At 45.3% G+C, this 20,958-nt stretch overlaps 1 protein-coding gene across 5 annotated transcripts in view; it reads left to right on the plus strand.

Annotated features, from left to right (window-relative positions):
• fnbp1a (formin binding protein 1a) overlaps positions 1 to 20,958 on the plus strand; it is a 39,164-nt gene that overhangs the window by 16,900 nt on the left and 1,306 nt on the right. Inside the window, exons 10-17 of one of the 5 annotated variants that reach the window (XM_026187535.1) lie at positions 905 to 1,081; positions 1,171 to 1,368; positions 2,174 to 2,188; positions 2,272 to 2,381; positions 14,747 to 14,879; positions 17,237 to 17,382; positions 17,490 to 17,626; positions 18,162 to 18,320. In XM_026187535.1, the coding sequence (XP_026043320.1) occupies positions 905 to 1,081; positions 1,171 to 1,368; positions 2,174 to 2,188; positions 2,272 to 2,381; positions 14,747 to 14,879; positions 17,237 to 17,382; positions 17,490 to 17,626; positions 18,162 to 18,320 (1,075 nt within the window). Of the gene's footprint in view, positions 1 to 904; positions 1,082 to 1,170; positions 1,369 to 2,173; positions 2,189 to 2,271; positions 2,382 to 10,391; positions 10,447 to 11,979; positions 13,180 to 14,746; positions 14,880 to 17,236; positions 17,383 to 17,489; positions 17,627 to 18,161; positions 19,848 to 20,958 lie in introns of those variants that run through there. The other 4 variants (XM_026187536.1, XM_026187537.1, XM_026187539.1 and 1 more) reach the window with 4 other exon arrangements.

Raw genomic sequence — 20,958 nt, forward strand, 5'->3', positions numbered from 1 at the left:
CATCATACGGTAAGTTAAGTTGTAACAGCTCGTCGCGGGAGCAAACAATCCTCAGCTGACTCACGGCCTCGCCCACATCATCGGAAACAAGCCAGCACAGTAGAAATCCAACCACAATGAAGAAAAAAGAATCCATGACGTTCTTACTGTTGTGGAGTGTCACTTTGTAAGAAAACTGTCACTTCCTTCAACCAAAACACATGCCAGCGATAGAAACAAAATTAAACGATAAGAACTTAAAAACATAAAAACTTAGGATGCCAAGCTCTCACTCACTGCCAGTCGCTGCGTGCGCATTAGCCCTGGTCTTTCCCTTTTCACGTAAATGGCCTCCTTGACTCTGCCCTCAAACCAGCGTTCCTCCCTGTCCAGGATGTTACATCCTCATCCTTGAAAGAGTGTCCACTGGCCTGTAGGTGTAAACAGACTGCAGAGTCCAGGCCTGACGAGGTGGCTCTTCGGTGTTGTGCCATCCTCTCCGCCAGAGGTTGTTTGGTTTCCCCGATGTATAAATCCTGGCAATCCTCCTGCACTTAACAGCGTGCACCATGATCCTTGGGGTCGACCAGTTTTTGGCGCAGCGTGTTTTGAGTGTTTAAATCACAGAGACGTCGTGTTTAGAAAAAGTGTGTCTCAGCTGCTCCGATACTCCTGACATGTACGGGATCACTACAGGGTTTTGCTTAGGCAGCGGTCTTTAGGAGCCTTCCCGGCTTTGACAAAAGTCCAGCTTTCTTACTCTGCTGTCATGAACTTTGACAGCAGGGTGTGTGTGCATCTGCAGGGTGTGCATCTGCAGATATGTTTCTAATGAAGGAACTCCAAAATGTGCCTTCATAAACACGCCAATATGGGATGTAAAGGTCAAAGGTTAGCTGATGTTATGTGGTGAATGTCCTTTCAGGACACCCGTCAGGTGGTGGAGGTGTATAAATCAGGATTCGACCCCCCGGGTGATGTCGAATTTGAAGACTACAGCGCCACCATGAGGCGGAGCATCTCTGAATCCAGTTACCTCGACAACCGGACAGAGGAGCGGAGACAAAGCAGAAAGCTGTGGCCCTTCATCCGAAAAACCAAGGTATACGCGCACACACACACACAAGGTGCAGATGAGACACACCTGGAGGAATCACCTGGCTGTACTCAGGTCCTTTTCTCTCCTTTCAGTTGCTGACCCTCCTGTCCTCCCCCCGCCAGCCTCCACCCCCACCCCCAACCTCTCCTTCACCCGGGGGCATGGCCAACAGTCCCCAGTCCCCACCCACAGCCACAGCCACCCGAGAACCAATCACACAGCGGCTGAATGACCTCATGACCTCTGGCTACAGAACCAGGAAGCAGTGTCTGCGCAGCCTCAAGAGAGGGGTACAAGATGTACTGCATACTGTACTACATGAAATACTACGTTATATCTTAAATACTATAACACATATTGGAGTCCAGCTGCTGTGAGGTTTACACCACAAACTAAAGTCATATTTATGTCTCTGTGATGGTTAATCCAGCAGCATGCACTTTAATCTACGTGATATTTTAATGCTACAATATTATAATCATCATCATTATTATGTTTATAATTGATGAAGAAACCAAATGACACTCAGATGTTTATTTGATTGCCAAATAATAATAATGGATTGGATTTATATAGCACTTTTCAAGGCACCCAAAGCGCTTTACAATGCCACTATTCATTCACTCACTGGTGGAGGCAGCTACGGTTGTAGCCACAGCTGCCCTGGGGCAGGCTGACAGAAGCGAGGCTGCCATATCGCGCCATCGGCCCCTCTGGCCAACTCCAGTAGGCGGTAGGGTAAAGTGTCTTGCCCAAGGACACAGCGACCAGGACAGAGAGCCCGGGGATCGAACCGGCAACCTTCCGGTTACAGATGCGCTTCCCAACCCCCTGAGCCACGGTCGCCCCTAGCAGCTTTAAAACACTGATTCAATTTCTCTAAAAAAATAAAAAATAGTTTCAAACACATTGATCACAAATTTCTAAATTGTTTGAGTTTTTATGACTAATAATTGTGTTAGGCACTGTCTACTACGTACTGTTTCCTACACTAACTGCTGCAGTGCAAGCTGTTGTGCACGCACACATAGTCGCCTGGCACATTCATGATGACATCTGTTGTCTTTCTTTCTGCTCGCCTCTTTGACCGGACAGCTGTCACTCAAACTGGTCAGTATCTCACCTGTCAGAGACGTCCAGGTGTGTTTGAGCCTTCGACTTACTGATGTTTAACGAGTGTGTTGATGCTGCAGGGCTCGAGTCCGGCCGACTGCAGCCATCTTCCTCCTGAACAGAGACGCAAGAAACTTCAGGGCCGCATCATTAACATCAACCAGGAGATACAGAGAGAGCGCGAGCAGAGGTGACACACACACAGACACGCACACACAGACACGCACACACAGACACACACAGACACGCACACACAGACACGCACACACAGACACACACACAGACACACACAGACACGCACACACAGACACGCACACACAGACACACACACACCGACACACACAGACACGCACACACAGACACACACACCACACACACACACCGACACACACAGACACACACACACAGACACACACAGACACGCACACACAGACACACACAGACACGCACACACAGACACGCACACACAGACACACACACCGACACACACAGACGCACACACAGACACGCACACACAGACACACACACACCGACACACACACACAGACACGCACAACACAACACAACAAGACCAACGCACCAGACAACGCACACACAGACACACACACACACGCACACACAGACACGCACACACAGACACACACACACAGACACACACAGACACGACACACACAGACACACACACACAGACACACACACACCGACACGCACACACAGACACGCACACAGACACACACACACACACACAGACACACACAGACGCACACAGACACACACACACAGACACACACACACCGACACACACACAGACACACACACACAGACATACACAGACACGCACACACAGACACACACACACACACACAGACACACACAGACACAGACACGCACACACAGACACACACAGACACACACACACACACACACACACACACAGACACGCACACACACACACACACACAGACACACACAGACACGCACACACAGACACACACACACACACAGACACGCACACACAGACACACACACACAGACACACACACACACACACACACACACAGACACACACACACAGACACACACACACAGACACACACAGACACGCACACACAGACACACACACACACACAGACACACACACAGACACACACACACAGACACACACGCACACACAGACACACACACACAGACACACACAGACACACACACACAGACACGCACACACAGACACGCACACACAGACACACACACAGACACACACACACAGACACACACAGACACACACACACAGACACACACAGACACACACACACAGACACACACACACCGACACACACACAGACACACACACACAGACACACACACACAGACACACACACACACCGACACACACACAGACACACACACACCGACACACACACAGACACACACACACAGACATACACAGACACGCACACACAGATACACACAGACACACACACACAGACACACACAGACACAGACACGCACACACAGACACACACAGACACACACACACAGACACACACACACACACACACAGACAGACACCCACACAGACGGACAGACACTGCGCACACACAGACACACACACAGACTCACACTCACACACAGACAGACACGCACACAGACAGACACGCACACAGACACACACACACAGACACCCACACACACGGACAGACACACACACACACAGACACACACACATGGACAGACACCGCGCACACACAGACACACACACACACACACAGACACCGCGCACACAGAGACACACACACACACACACACAGACACCGCGCACACACAGACACACAGACACCCACACACACGGACAGACACTGCGCACACACAGACACACACACAGACACACACACGGACAGACACTGCGCACACACAGACACACACACAGACACACACACAGACACCCACACACACGGACAGACACTGCGCACACACAGACACACACACAGACACCCACACACACGGACAGACACGCACACAGACACCCACACACACACACACACACACACAGAGACACCCACACCCACACACAGACACCGCGCACACAGACACGGACACACACACACACACACACACACACAGACACCGCACACACAGACACGGACACACACACAGACACACACACTGATCTGATTCCATTTTCTGTTCAACTCAGTGTTATTTACACAGCACCACATCACAGCAGCACTCTTACAGTACAAGTCACAGTATGAGGTGGTGACTTAGCTAGCGCACAAACGTTATTTGCGTTACCCACGAATAACTTGAAACAACTCTCTTATTCACTTACCATATAAAACAAGAATTACACTCCAAACTTTACATAAATATATGTAGTGCTTGTATATTGCTATCACCTGAAACACAGCAAAACAGTTCAGTGTTATTGACGGCTTCCATTACAAAAACTGGCCTGCGTTATTTTTGTGAGGGATAATTTTGCCAGTCACCCGTTTGAACCGCCACTGCCACCTACTGGCGAACCTAAATATCGTCCCATTTGCTCCCACCTAAACATCACATCAGGTGGGAGCAAATGAGCTTTTCCCTCTGTGCTATGATGCAAACTAGTGTCACAACAAATAGCAAAAAAGATGATATGGGGGGGGCGCTGTACATGAACACACAAGGAACGCATCTCAGACTTGTTCTTGATGCTCAAAATACTCGGGGTGCCACACCTCCATATTTTTTAGATCTATAAAAAAAACTTGTGAGACTTTATCAGAGGTGTGAACATCACAGCAGATCTCTTTGTGTCACTGAGGATAAAACAGAAAAACGTGAAGCAGATTTTCCTGGCCTGGCTTTTTATAGCATATAACCAATATTCTGCAGTAGAACAAAAACAGCAGAAAACCATGAATCAACATGTGAACATGACCTGATGCTGCTGAAGTGAAGCAGAGCAAAGTTACAGAGGTTTGATTACACTGTAAAATGTAATTCTAGATGTTTGTTATTGTAACATATTATTCTATATCAGTTTGATGATAGATGACTGAAGTTGTTGTTATAGCACAAAATTACAAGTTAAAAATGTCCCTATTATTATTATTATTTTTTTTTTTTTTTTTTTTCTAAATGACATCAGAAACAGCAGTATGCGACATTACGTGATGGCAGAGCTTCAGTTCATCCTTTGTCTTTTTTTTTTTTTTTTTTTTTTAATAAATAGGACAGGGGGAATGAATGAGAGAGAGAGGGGGAGAGAAAGAAAGAAAACCAAAGGGGAGAAGAGACGGTGAGAAGGGGGGGGGAAGAGAGACAAAGAAAAAAAAACAAAAACTCCTGGGTCACCTGTATGGAGAAAAAAAACAAACAAACAAACAAACAAAAACAAACAGAGGAGACAGCAAACAACAAAGAGCAACATAATAATAGAGAAAACAAAGCACCATCACAATAAACTAGCTAGTCATAGATATCAGTATTTACTAAGTAATAAACGATATTGTGCAGCACGCAAGATAGACAGCGCACAGTGTGCTTTGAGGCAGCAGCCAAGAAAGCTTTAGTCCGCGTCTGTGAATACCCATGTGTGCATACCTGTGTGGATCAGCATGCTTGCATTCCAAAGGTTTCTCCATGTAATGATCTGCTAGGGAGTGTGGGGGGGCCACAGCCCCGTCCTCCAGGGTGTGAAGCGGGTATGGAGGAGATCAAAACTCCAGACATCCAGAGGCCCCCAGAACACAAGAGACCATGGAAGACCAACAGAGGGGCAGCCGCGCCACTGTCCCAGTAAGAGCTGAGGAGAGTCCCAGATGAGGGCTCGCCCAGCAGCCGCGGAGCAGAAGTCAGGGGGAGTTGCAGTGACGCGCCCGTGAGCTCCGCCGGCCCCCAGCTGCGCCTGAGTGACCGAGCCCTAGGCCGAGAGGCCGGGGGCACCCCACCTCCAAAGGGGCCCGAGCGAGCCCCAGGCCCCAGGCCCCGACAAGCGGCCGCCAAGGAGTGAGCCGGTGTGTACCCGGATGCCCACCCCCAGACACAAAGAACCACCAACACACCGACACCTGAGGGAGTCCGCCACCGGCAGGGGAAGTGGTGGTGGGTGGAGATAGGCCTCCAAACCTTGGAGGGCCTGAGGTGTCCCCAGAGAGGTGGCGTCTGATACCCAACCTGACATATAGACACAGACATACAGGCACACACAGACACAAACATCCATTCCCGACACAAACATCCATTCCCACCCTCATGCTCTCATATGCACTCACTCCACACTCAACCAACGTGGAGACAGACATAAAGAGACGCTGTACACACGATCACACTCCCCAAGCGTACTCTACAAACCGGGTCTAGGTACCCTTGCCCCTGGAGGGGGGAATTGCACCCAGACCCAGGTGGTGTTACCCTTTTCCCTGCGGTGGGGAGAGGCAGACCACCCCGACTCCGCAGCAGCAGGGAGGCCCCACACCCCAGACCGCAGTCGGACGGCCAACTCCTCCTACTAGCCCTCCCGCTCCAGCAGGCCGCAGAGAATGGGGGTGGGAGAAGACTCCAAACCTCCCTCCACCCGCTCATTGTAGTGTTGATGCATATGTGTTCTAAGGTGCAATTAAAACCCAGGAGGGCATGGAGCTACCTGCCAAGGAGCAGCAGGTAAGCGCATAGTCCCTCCTGCTAACCCTCAATGACTAAGTGTATTTAAAATTGAGAGGTGGGCAACGACGTCAGGGGTGAGGTATACACCCTGATGGTGATTTGGACTCCGTGATTGTGCCCACCCCCAAGATCCTATATGTATGTGTAATGAGAGTGTGAATAATGTGAATGTCTAAGTTGTGGGATAAAATTGAGGCAGAGGCAGCCAGAAGGGGACAGGGGGGGGGGGGGGGTAGCCTCCTCTGCACCCTGGTGACATACCCCCACTCCAAGGCCCTGCATGTGTGGGTGGTTGTGGAGGAGCGGGAAGAGGGAGGCAGCTGGAGATGGGGAGGGAAGGAAGGGAGGGGCAGGTAACCCCTCCCTGGGGCCAGCTCCCCCGCTGACCCCAGTAGGCACTCCCACCCTCCGCGACCCGCCAGGGAAGGGGGGCCCAGGCCCATCAGACCGGGGCCCAGTGCAGTAGCACCCCCCGGCTCCACAGAGCCCTGGACAGTCCACCCAACCCCACCACAGAGAAAACTGCACCCACCCCACCAACCACACATCTTCCAGACTACATAAGACGGTAAACGCCCAGGCTGAGATCTTCCTCCACCTCTCCTGTATCTCCCCCTCCTGCAGAGAGTTCCTGAGAGAAGAAAGCTCCTGCAAGATGTGACCATCCCCCCCACCAGTTGAAGAGCCCCCCAGGCGGCTCGATGCACTGGCGGCACCCTGCTCCAGGGCCGGGCCCCCATGCACCCACCCGCCCACAACCCCGGCAACACACCAACCAGGACCCGAGCCCCCGAGGCCCGGCCCGGGCCCCAGCCCAGAGACGGAGCGCCCCCAGAACCTCACGCCCATCCCGGACCCACCCAGGGGCAGCCAGGTTGCCAGGTCAGTAACCCGCGTCCGTCAGCACAGACCCTCCCCTAGCCCCGCTGCACGCAGCCGCGAGGAAACAGTCACCTGAGAGCCAACAGAGCCCTCAACCGGACGTGACCGCTACCCCGGGTTGAGCCCCCCAAGGAAGATGCCTCCGGGGAACCCCCCGACGCCCTAAGCCTGTCCCTACCCCCTCACCAATCACAACAGTGAAGGCGGGACCAAACTATGACCCCCCACCCCCACTAGGTGATGGAGCTGATAAAAGGGGCCCAGAGCAATTGATCTGATGTGGTGGCAGAGGCTGTGTCAAGACTAATGTAATCTAATAGATAATTTCTATATTGGTTAGAATTAAGATTATTTTTATTTTTCCAGTTCATGAGGACTGTTTTCTTGGCTATGCATAGGGCAGTGAAGATCATATGGGCTATATTCTTTTCTGAAGTGACATTATCTAAGCTGCCCAACAAACACACTAAGGGGGAGGTTGGAATGTTACATTTCAGACATTTTGATAAGTCTTCACATATCTCGCGCCAAAACTTTTGCACTGGTGGACAGAACCAAAGAGCGTGGATGTAATTGTCTGGTGTATTGCCTTGACAGTGTGAGCAGTTGTTGGAAGATGTAAAGCCCATCTTGAACATCCGATGACCTGTATAGTGCACTCTATGAAGTATTTTGTATTGTATTAATTGCAGACTGGGATTTTTAATTAATTTAAAAGTTTTTAAGCAAATCTGAGACCAGAAGTTTTGGTCTAGGTTGACTGATAAATCTGCTTCCCACTTTGCAGTAGGAAGGGATATTGATTCATCTAATTTAGAAAGTGTTCTGTATATTTTAGATAATAATTTGGGGGATTTAAGAGTAAGAAAATGTGCCGCACTTAGTGGTGTTTGTAATTCAACTTGACTGAGGTTAAATTTCTTTTTTACTATGGATTTAATTTGTTGATATTCTAAAAACCTTGTCTTGTTGATCCCATATTGTTCAACTAGTCTGTCAAATGGAATAAATTCTGTTCCCTCTAATATATGTTCTAAGTATTTAATTCCTTTACAACTCCATTCTGGGAAATTAATCATATTATTGTTTTGTAATATGTCAGGGTTATTCCAGATAGGTGTACGTTTGCATGGAATTAATGAAGACTCCGTTATTTTTAGAAACTCCCACCATGCTGTTAGAGAAAAGCTGATGTTGATACTTTTAAAGCATTCATGTCTTTTGATGTTTGAGCTAATAAATGGTAGGTCTGAAATGTCCCAATTACACCAAAAAAAGCTGACTCGAAAACTCATGTCCAGCTAAATCAGCAACTTATGTGAACTTGACAATATGGGGAAGTTGAGCACAGCAGGATTCAAAACTGCCTCATGTGACTGCTATCGAGGTGCATCATGGAGAATTGGCGGTTAACGACATGCTCACTTTACTTGGACATTTTCTAATCGTCTTCTTTGGAATCTGCTTTCAAGGTGAGTAACATTGGTTATAATTACAAGGAAAGAGAGCTACAAAAGTTGGAACATGTTTTGAATTTATGGCATGATGTGTGTTTTTTTCTTTTACCAAAATCTTTGCTTTAGCTAATATAACTTTAGCCGACAAGGTCCAGCTTGTGTGTCATGACCAAACTTAACCTAATAAACTGAAATATGGCCTTTTTATGGGTAGCACTGACCAAATCAAAAGTATTGTGCCGCTAGCTTTAAGGTTGTACACTCAACCACTGTTGCGATATTAGCAAGCTAACTCAGCTAATTAATATAGCTTATTTCACATTGTCTCTGTACTTGTAAATTTCTTTGAAGTTCACAGGCTGTTGTATTTTGGTGGAAGTTCATTTTGGCAATATTTCCAATAACTGGCTGGGTTCAAAAAGAACTATTTGGCAGGACTCCTGTGCTTGTTGTTATCTGTTTACTCCTATGTAATCACTTAAGTTGTTATTTACTGCTGCATGCTAAGCTGTGAAAGTGCATTGAGGACTGAGACAAAATATTGTAACGTTCACAAGAACCAGACGGTTGGGGTCTCAGTTTGTCCGTTTATTTGGCACATAAGCCAGCGGGTTGTTAACTCAGGGGGAAGCGCTCTCGAACTCCACCTCTCTTCAGCCTGGCACACACACAGAACAACCAGGTCCCACCCACCCCTTCCTGTACACCACAACCAAACATGAATCTTAAAGGAACAACAACAGTGTGCAGAGATCACCAACATGTCACTGTACAATAACACTTAACCATCGTTACAATATGATCTACAGACCAGCATTATATTAGTTTTTTATCAGATAGTCCTCCAGTGTGTTTATTTCTTGCAGTAATTATATTGTGCAGTTATTTCTTACCCTGAAATGCTTAATGCTTAACAACAGCTCCATTTTGACTTATTTTTGAACTCTTGTGATCAGTTTGACCAAATTGTGTGAGTTTCCATACTAAAAGAGTTGTAGTGATAAAATAATTGGCATCAGAGACACTGATTTTTGGAAGTCCCTTGGGTTGTTTCTGATTTTTTGTTTGTTTGCATAATTTAACTTTTAATTTAACTGCATTCCCCGTATTGTAACAAAACTAACATTGTTTATATGTCAGAAAATTAGCAAACAGCATAAATGGCAACAACAATACAATTATAACATATATTTTTATTTTACTTATTTTAGATCTGTGAAGCCAAACTTGATGCCGGGCATTTGTTCTTGCCAATGGAGTCAAATGGTAAGTTACCTTTTGTGGGGGTTTTTTCATACTGGAAACACCACAGATTATATTGTAATTTAATAGCTCTGTAGAACAAATGATATAACGATTTTAGTGTCAGGGTACTTTATTTTCACAGGTCTAGATGATCACATCTGTTTTTGTCATTTAAATGAGGTGGACTTGCAAACTTTGCACTTTTCTGTGGAAATTGCTGTCCACTTCCCTGCACATACACAGAATGTGGACTGTATTTCAGATCTAAAAAAGCCTTACAGGTTAATTTAAGAGATCATGTGGTCACAGAAGGAGTATGTAATGGACTTGCTGGCTTTAATGTAAAAAGCCTGTTGTGTAACTTTGAGGCAGTATATTGCTCATCAAGGTAAACATCTGAGGAATAAGAAAATTGTTACTTTTAATCAGTGTTCTTTTACATCCCACATTTACTAAAGTTTTACATCACATAAGAGTTGTTTTTACACTCATTCTACTTTAAAATATTTCAAGACAGAGCTTATTGTTCACTGAACGGCAGGTAAAGTGCATCTTTTTGTTTATTTGCTTTTGTGTGTTTTTGTTTTCTCTAATGGGCCTCAGATGATGGTTTGCTTAAATTTGAGTCTCAAAGCATTTAAAAAAAATTCTGCCTGTACTCCCCACTAGGGCTGGGCAAAGCGATGATTTTCCTAATTGATGAATCTAGCGATTAATTTTTACATGTATGCTTTTCCTCACCAAATGTGTTATTATGAGATCTGTGACATTGGATTTGGTCTGGGTTTCAGAGAAACTAACTGACAAACTAGCATTTATATTCTTAGTTTCTTGTGTTTATTCATGTCTTCACCAGGGTCTTTGACATTTCGCTGCTGTACTGTTCTGCTTTGTGTTTGATTTCTCACATTGTATATTGTAATGCCAGAGATATTAGGATATTTAAGGGGTTGCAGTGGCTGCTACAGCTGTGGGGGGCAATACTTTGGTGAAATGTCCTGGACCCTGGAAAAGAGACTGTGTAAACTGGGTAAGCAATTAAAGGTTACTGAGAGTCAAAGTCATTGGACAGCTGGGTAAAGGTGGATGCTGATATTCAGTGCCAGTTATGCAACCTGTCCATCCATGTCTATATGCTCTTTTTTCATGCTGTTAATATAAGGGGAAAAAATAAACTGTTACTGATTAAAGAAGCATTGTCTGTGGAGCCACATTCTGATCCTGTAGTTTAGCTCCAGTTTGCACATTTCATGTATTCTCAGTCACATTTGGCTCAGAGCACAGCCAATATTTCGAATAAGTAAATTTAAATTTACATTTTTGTTTGCATTCTGCAATTGAAGACATGCTCTGTTATTTATGAACATGGTCTTTGTTTAAAGCAAGAAATGGATTTGTAACATGGTGGTGCATATCTCATTCTGAAATTTTTTTAACAACTAATAAGTGTTACCCAAAGCCAATCAGCATCATCCAAAGCATCAGTATGGCTCTTCTTCTATTGTGTATTTGTAATTGTGTATATTATTTTTTTGTCTTTGAACCCTTTCATAGCTGACGGGTATTGAAGACACATTTACTAAGAGGATGAAGGTTGGCATTGTGATGGTGAAAGAAGAAGACATCATCGATGTGTTGGTTGTCATTGAGGCAGCAGTAATCCTGTCTAATCTGAGGGATGTCTCGAGTGTCATTTCCATGCCGATGGGCCTTCTTTTTGCCCTCAACATAGACTATCCAACGGAACTTAAGGACACCTTTGAAGTCATTCAGAACATCCTATTGAACATTGGTGGAAGGCAGTGCTCCTCACTTGTGCATGGTCTAAGAAACAGACTCTTGCGGAAAGCCATGCAGAACTGTAATTGTATGCTCACAGCATACAATTGCCTTAGTGTTAAGGACAGTTTTTATTTTACTGTTTGTTTTTTTTATACTTGCAAGCTCCCATTTTCACTTTTGTATATCAATAAATGACCAGACTTTGCATTCCAGATTAGACAATCACTCCATTGTTCATGGTTTAAGAAACTTATGTGAACAACAATACAATGGTGGACTCTGCACATGCTTATCTCATGCAAGTCAGTAGTTTTTCCTTTGTTTTGCAATTGAGCAGACTCAAACGATGTTTCTGAAATATTCATATTATCAAATGTTTCAGAAGCATGTACTCATTTTCAGAGCAATTGGTTCTGTAGAATTTGTTGCAGTTGTAAATGAAGACAAATACAAGAGTTTGATGTCTACATGTTATAAACTGATCTTTACTGTCACTTAACAGTAAAGGTTTTGTACTATTTTAATATTTCATGTTTTATGCTAACAGGTGTGCCTGAGCACAATGAAGTTTAAACATTTTGCAAATGTAAAGAATAATTTTTCTAATATAGCAAGTGTCCCGTTGATACATTACAATAATGCAGACTTTATGTTGTTAATTTTAACAGTTTTTATCTCATCCTGTTGAAAGTCTGATGAGTTCATGCCATGGTGAGGATTCTGTTGACCAGCTGTCCACAATTCACAAGAATCGCTACTGCTTCTAGAGTATTGGTCAGAATTTATTCAAACTTAATCACCCAATCTGTCTTCACCCAAACTGGGCTCAAGACCAAGTTCAAATTTATTGTTTCACAGGGAGCAACCTATGAGTTTTGATGGATTGTGAGCCTGATGAGCTATGTCACTGATTTTTCTGTTTCTCAGATGACTAAGATGGCACAATAAATGTTGAATGTTGCGTGCTCATGAGTAATTGTCTTGTCATGTTCTTAGAACAAACTTTCTGCATGAATTGATCAGATACACTTTAATGGAATCTGTGGGTTTTAATTTTTTTCTGTAAACAGAAGTATTTCAAGTATTTCAAGTATTTATTTATTTATTGTCATTGTCAAAGAACAATGAAATTGCGTTTGGGGCTTCCGTACAACCCGTTAAAAAAAAAACAAATACCCCTTAAAACCCAAGTGTAAATATTTAACCCAGTGTGGCTTCAGTGCAATGAGACAATCCTTAGCAACAACACGAGAACAAGACAGGTAATGTTCATAGGACATTCAGACAAAGACCTGAGAAACATGACAAAATGCAACAATGCAACCCGTTCAATATTATTGTACTGTGAGATATGATGGTTGTCTATTTAAGAAAGAGGGGGGAGAGAGAATAAAGATATAATGCACCAATGCAAACCAGTTCAGTGCTATTTAAGAAGTTGGATATGGTTATTGTCCGTGAGAGGGGGGCAGAGAGGGGAGGGGGGCAGAGTTCAGGAGCCTCACAGCCTGTGGATACAGGCTGTTGGCCAGTCTGGATGTTCTGGCCTGTATAGACCTGTACCTTCTCCCTGAGGGCAGCAGGTGGAAAAGGTGGCGTGCAGGGTGATGTTGGTCCCGCAGGATACTGTGCACCCTCCTCAGACAGCGAGTGGGGAAGATATTACTGATCTCTGGCAGACTTGTTCCAATAATTCTGCCAGCTTCTTTCACCACCCGCTGGAGTGCTTGCTGGTCGGCCTTGGTGCAGCTGGGGAACCACACTAGAAATCCATGCGTCAGGACGCTGCTGATGGCACAGTTGTAGAAGTTCAACATCAGAGGTCTGGGAATGTGTGCGCTCCGTAGTCTCCTCCCTTAATTTAAAGGATAGATATTTAAACCTGAGATCTAAGATAAACCTAAGAGATAGTTTTTAATTGTTCAGTAGTGCAATTAATCATTAATGTGATCTGAAATTGATTACAGCCCCTCTACTGTTTGCCAGCGCAGGTTTTGTAGAGCAAACTTTCTAGTGCTCACACTTTTGCTGCTTCAGTGTCAGACGTTTAAATCAGGAACACAGATCGAAATAATCCGCTGTGACCAGAAACAGAACTGAGCTGGACAGGATGACCTGGAAATGACCAGAGCTGAACTGGATCCAGCCCGATCCCATGTGAATCCATGATCCTGTTATGTTTTGTATCTGTCCCAATCTTTAACTGGACTCTGATCTGGTTCATGGCAGCCTATGATTGGGTGGATCCGATTCAGTGAGCAGGTCAAGTTCACAGAGTCTGTTACAATGGTAACTGATGGTAAGTTAACGCTCTCTTTGGAGTTTGATATCACAGTTTCAACTGAACCTGTTCCCTGGATCAGCGAACCTCAGCAGAGTTTCATGTTTTTAGTGGCGCCAGAGGTGGAGCTAGCTCAAAGGAAGAACTGGGTCTGGAGCTGATCCAAAGTGCTGTCTCATTAGTGAGACGGGTGTTGGTCCTGGTGGGGGACTCTGTGCGTGTGTGTGCATGTGTGTTAATGGTTCTGTGTCATTTCAGGGACGCTTTGTTGAAGATGAGGGAGGTTTATGAACGAAGTCCTCAGATGGGCGATGCCAGCAGTTTGGAGCCTCGACTGGATGAAGTGAAGCAGAACCTGCAAAGGCTGGAGGAGGAGCTGAGGAGGAACCAGGTCTCTGTAAACACATAGCACGTACACACATTATTTTATGACTTAGAAATTGGATTAGTGGGTGAAGAACCTATCGATAGGAAGCTCACTAAGCCAGAGGAGGATGTGCTAGTTAAAAGGCTCAGTTTTGCCACGACAGCAACAGAAACAGCAATAAGCATTACAAAAGTAACACAACCTGAAGCAGAGCAAATCAGGATGTGGGTTTCAGGGGCCTTCTCCAGTGCGAAATACCTCTTTCCAAAATCAGGCTGTGACGGGCAGCAGCAAGGGAGGGGGACGCACCTGAGCAATCACGCCTCGCCGGCTTAAAGTCTGAACTGGGTCCTGTCGGTCTGTTGTTGTTAGTGTGTGTGACGGGAAAGCTTCGGCCGGTATTACTGAAGATGCTGAAGAGCGTGAAACTGTGAATATTTCACAGTGGTGCTAGAACCTGGGATGGGGGCTTGGCAGACGCGGTACCGGGCGGAGGAGCTGGGCCAAATGGTGGCTGAAATGGCGGCCACATGGAGGGAGCTGGTGGCAGCGTCTCGTGCATGGGTCCTGGCCACCGCCACCACCCACACCCACCACCCTCGACCGCGTGGGAGTGGCTGACGCCCAGGCAGCTCCAGCACCCATGCCAGCCCCCAGGATGAGACCACGCCCCGCCACACAGGCCATCATGTCCGACAAGGGGAGTCGCACCGGAGGAGGGAAAGCAAAGGAACACAGATTTGTAAAGGAAGCTCTAATACATTCCAGCTGGGCCTTTATCAAATCAGTGATGATGGGACACTCTTTGGGGATGTTACTGATTTTGGGAAGAGAAGACTGATGGTTTGAAAAAAGAATAAAACACGCCGTCAACAGTGAATCCAAAACATTGTTCCACTTGCTCTAGGCTTAGTCCTGTAGGTTGGTCCTTGTGACGTCAGCACTCTATTTCACATCATATGATGATCAATATTTGAAGAAGAAGCAACCCAAAAGGGGACCTGGGAGGAAGAAGATGAAGAACCCACCTTGATGATCTTCACAAACTTAAAGAATCAGAATTAGAATCAGAATACTTTATTGATTCCTAGGGGAAATGATTTTGGTTACAGTGCTCCAGCTTAACAGTAACAAAGACAGACACTACACTAAGTAAGAAATAGACACAATATATACAATGTATATACATGCATATGTGTATATATATATATATATATATATATATATATATATATATATATATATATATCACATATTGATAAATAGCTGAATGAGAAGAAGAAGAGGAGTGTGTGCAAAAACGGTGTAGCTATATACAGTGTGTTAGATGGAGGAGTTGTACAGGGAGATGGCCACAGGCAGGAATGATTTCCTGTGTCGTTCAGTGGTGCATCATGGGTAATCTCAGTCTCTCACTGAACGAGCTCCTGTGACTGACCAGCATGTCATGGAGTGGGTGGGACGGATTATCCAACATTGTCTTTATTTTGGACAACATTCGCCTCTCTGATACCACCTTAAGGGAGTCCAGCTCCATCCCCACAAACATTACTGGCCTTACAAATCAGTTTATTGAGTCTGTTGGCATCTGCGGCCCTCAGCCTGCTCCCCCAGCATGCAACGGTGTAGAGGATTGCACTGGCTACCACAGACTCCAGCCACCTTCTTTTTTCAAACCCATGACTGGTTGAGAGGAGTCTTTATGTGACCCTGTAAGAGGAGAGGGTCGAGGGGTGTAAGCAGTGTGGAGTGCTTTTTTTCTGCCTGTATGTAAACCAGGGCTGGCTCCTCAGAGAGACTGCCGTCAGCATGGACGCCATGGCGTCTCTCTCCCAACCATGCTCGTGTTTATTAGAAGGTGTTAGCTCATTGTTGTCTGTAGGCTTTGTTAATTATATTTCCATAACAGTTTGCTGGATTCCTCCTTCCTCAAGATGATTTTCCTCCTTCTGACTTGGTTTCCATCTGCTGAAGAGATTTCCTTTTTCCACACTGACAGTCTCCCAGATAGTGTCGATCACTGTGAAAACAACCAAAGCTGAACTCTTGAGTATCAAAATATTGCTGTGGCGGAGAGCTTTCATTCATTTGAAATGAAACAACAAATGAAGAGAGAAAAGCGTATCCATTCTGTACTGAGCACACACCCTGGGCTGAGTTTGATCAACTTCCTGTCACAGTGTGTGTCAATGTGTCTGTTTGCTTTGTAGAACAGACCTTAACTGTCCTTGTACATATACAACAAAACTGTGGAAGCCCCACCCGATTACTGTGGGGAAAGTAATGAAGCTGTTACAAAGTGGCTTGAGTGCAAAACACCAAAATGCACTTCAGTAATGTCGTGTGCATTTTGTAAATTGTGTTTCTGTGTGTGCGCACAGGTGTGGCTGTCAGAGGCCGACAGCAGGCTGTCTGATCACAGCACCAGGAGACAGAGCGGAGGCTGTGGGTTAAATTCCCAGGCAACTACACCAGGCAGCACCAGCCTCAAACAGCTGGACAACCGCAGCCCAGCCAGCAGAGAGAGGTAGTTTCTGACGATGATTGACCATTAATGACATCATTACTGGGATTTCCTTTTTTCATACCTGTCTCTCTCCTCACCTCTCTGTGTCTCTGCCTGACGCTCCTCAGTCCCGATGGCAGTTACACTGAGGATCACAGCGCTGAGCTTCACTTTAAGTCTCGTAGTTCAGAGTTTGATGATGACTTCGACGATGAGGAACCATTGCCAAGTATTGGAACCTGCAAGTCTCTGTACCCATTTCAAGGTATTTAAACATCAGCCGTTCCACTTTACAATGACATGTAAAATCTCATAAATGTCACAAACTATAAACCCAATCAGTCCTTTGGGATGTTAGAAACCTCTTAGAACAAAGAAAGTTGCAGCTGAAGCAGGCTGGGAGAGAAGCAACAAACACTGAGCAGCAGAAACACCTGCAGACAGGTAAATGGGCTGAGGATAAAGCCCATGCTTCGTCCTCAGCCAGATACACACAAGTTATACATGCAATGCAATTAATACATAGTTAACATGTTTTCATATAAATCACCGAAATCCAACAGCCCAGCGCCAAAACTCCAGAAAAGTTCATTTATCTCCCTGTAACAAGCTTCGTTGATAGATGAATCTCCTCAGATAGACTCAGATTTCCACGTTAGAGTCAAAGTGTATTTTGCAGATCTAATTTTCAAGCAATGATCCATTCTGATTGGTTGTGAGATTGGCGAGCCACTCTGGTGTGGTCCAGGTGAAACACTTCTGTTTCTCTGTGGTATCAGCATGTTGTTGATCATCCTCAGGTCAGAATGAGGGCACTCTGTCGATGCTGGAGGGGGAGCTACTTTCTGTGGTGGAAGAAGACAAGGGTGACGGCTGGACCCGAGTGCGCAGGAACCTGGAGGAGGAGGGATATGTGCCAACCTCTTACATCAAAGTCTTCCTGGACAGCAGCGCCAAAGGTGCCATGACCTACATATGACCTCTCAATGACCTTTAAATTACCTCACCTGACACCAGGTCGGGTCACATGACCTCAGACCTTTGACTCATGAATGTCACCGTGCTAGTTCCTATGGTAACAGCAGCCTGCCTTGCTGTGCTTTGCCTGTCTGTGTGCCAAACTTGAGCTGTGTGACACACCTGTACAACTCCAGGGCAGGTGTGTCTCTGAGGCTCACATCAGACACCGATGATGATCAGTTTTCTTTGTGTAATGCTAATTTAATGCTAACTTGGAAAGATATTTAGTCTGAACAGTAATGTCTGAAACGGAGAAAAACAAAAGGATCGGTAATCTGGATTAGTGTCATTTGTAGATTTCAGTTTTTACGTTGACTTTTTCAAATGTTTGGTTACTTCGGTTTTAATATTCCAGACGATGACATGTTTAAGGATTAAAGTTTGCAACTCTCTGCTAAGTTAGCTGCTAGCATACCATAACCTCAGGCCTTAGCTTTTAGCATAGCCTTGGCAGCTGCTGCAATAGTTGATTTCCTGAGGATGCTCAGGGAGGCATGTCAGTGAGAATGAATTATTAAAGTTTGTCTATATTACGTTATTACTGCCGTGACAAATAATCTGAAAGCGGATCTCTTAACAACACCTTTAGCTTAGACTACGTCCACACTAGAAGCGATCGCAGTGGCGTGGCAAACAGGCTGCAGAAAGCAAATGACGTTCCACGACTTCAAGCGACTACAGGCAAAATAAGCGACTGGAATCTTGAGTTAAACCCAAGATAAACTTTTCCTACCTCCCAGTCAGGAAATAAAGTGACTACCAGTGTGAGTGAAGAACACGACTGATTGATACTAAGTGACTAAGGAGTCACCCGGGGCCCCGAAGTTTCTGTAATTCACAATGAGCGAATTGCGTCGAGTGTGGACGCAGCTGGAGGCCGAACTGTCGTTTTCTCATTCAGCCAGACTGAAAGCGATCATCAGACTGCAGCTTTTCCAGGGAGGACTGTGGGGTTGTTGTGGCTTTGAGAAGACTGCGCTCAAACGCCGGCACAGTTGTCATAGTTACCTCATTTAAAAGGGGATGAGATGTTTTGCCTTTTTCTGTTCGAATCCAGCAGCTTCTCTGTTAACGAGTAAACAGATCTTTGTGATACGTCCAATCAGAGAGGACTGTTAGCCAGTTAGCACTGGCGAGGATGTTATCGTGCTATACGTCTACTATATTGATATCCAGGGTTGGGCTGAAACAGTAATTAATGAATTGAGATGATGCCTTAAACCAGAAGTCAGCTGAAGTTTACACAATTCATTCAGTGCGTTCTGTTTGTCGTTTTTTATGTTTCGCGTTTTATGTTCATGTTATCGTTGATAAACTTGCCAGAGTTCACCTTTATTGGTTCATGTGCTGATTATTTTCTCACTTGATCGATGATCTGAAAAAAAAAAAACTTAGTTCAAACTGTAATCTGTTTTTTAAATCAACATGATTATTTTCAGACGAATAAAAACAGCAGAGGAACTTCAGTTCACCTCCTGTCAGGGCCCGAGTGTCTGCTCCCTTTATTATTATTTCACGTCTTTGCTCAAGAACAAATGAAATTCTGCATGTTCGTCAGGTCTGGCGAAAATGTTCATGGTTCATTGGTTTGACATACAGAGAGTCGGGAATGGCTCACCTTGGATAGTACTACCAGCACATGGTTTGAGCTGCATGAATGAAATTTGGTACACACGTGTAACATGTTGAGATGATCGAAGAAGTCTGCGGGCCAATTAAACCCAAACCCAACAGGAACTTTGAATTGAAGATGCCATTTTGGCAATTTCCTGGCACTTTTGCCAACTCCTCCTGGGGATTTTATCGGTTCACCTTAATATTTGGTCAGTCTAAACTACAGACCTGGGCCTATTTCGTTTGTTGAAATGAACATATTTCAGCTGCCATATTTGAAACTGGTCACAGTGCCATCTACAGGGAACAGGAAACTGCATGTTCTGCACTTTGGGTTAAGGAGTTGATCTTGGGATACATTGAAAACTGTGAGCTTTCATCAGTGGGCATGACCCTGGCGGCATGGTGAATTTTTGTGTTTCGCCATGAAGCACAGACTTGCTATCACTTACAGACATGTTTCAAGATGTTTCACTGTGAAAATTGTGAGTTTCATTGAGCCGAGCGATCTGGTGCCATCGCGATTCACTATGAAACAGGAAGCAGCTTTTGAGGGCCTTGGAAAGCTTGAACACTCGTGATATTTGGCACACACGTCCATGTGAGTCCGCTTTCCAGGTCTGTAGCTCTAAACACTTGTTGGAAAATGGCTCCGCAGCGCCCCCTGCAAAATTTCAAACACGCAGTCTCTGCACTATGTTTAATGTATGAGTCTGAAATTTGGCAGCCTCATGTGCAACATCAATATATACAACTCTAAATCCAACAGGAAGTTTGTCATTTTCAGGCCTCGTACTTTAACAAACTCCTTCTAGGGCCCTGATCAGATCAACGGGATCTTTGGTGAGTGGAATCAAAAGATCTGGTGATGTTAAACTGTGAAGCTTTTTAGTTGTTGTGAAGTGCTGCAGTCATGGCAGCACACCGGGTTTTTATCATTCACCACAAAGCACAACGCTGCTG

This window comes from Astatotilapia calliptera, chromosome 12, assembly GCF_900246225.1.
Source record: "Astatotilapia calliptera chromosome 12, fAstCal1.2, whole genome shotgun sequence".
NCBI lineage: Eukaryota > Metazoa > Chordata > Actinopteri > Cichliformes > Cichlidae > Astatotilapia > Astatotilapia calliptera.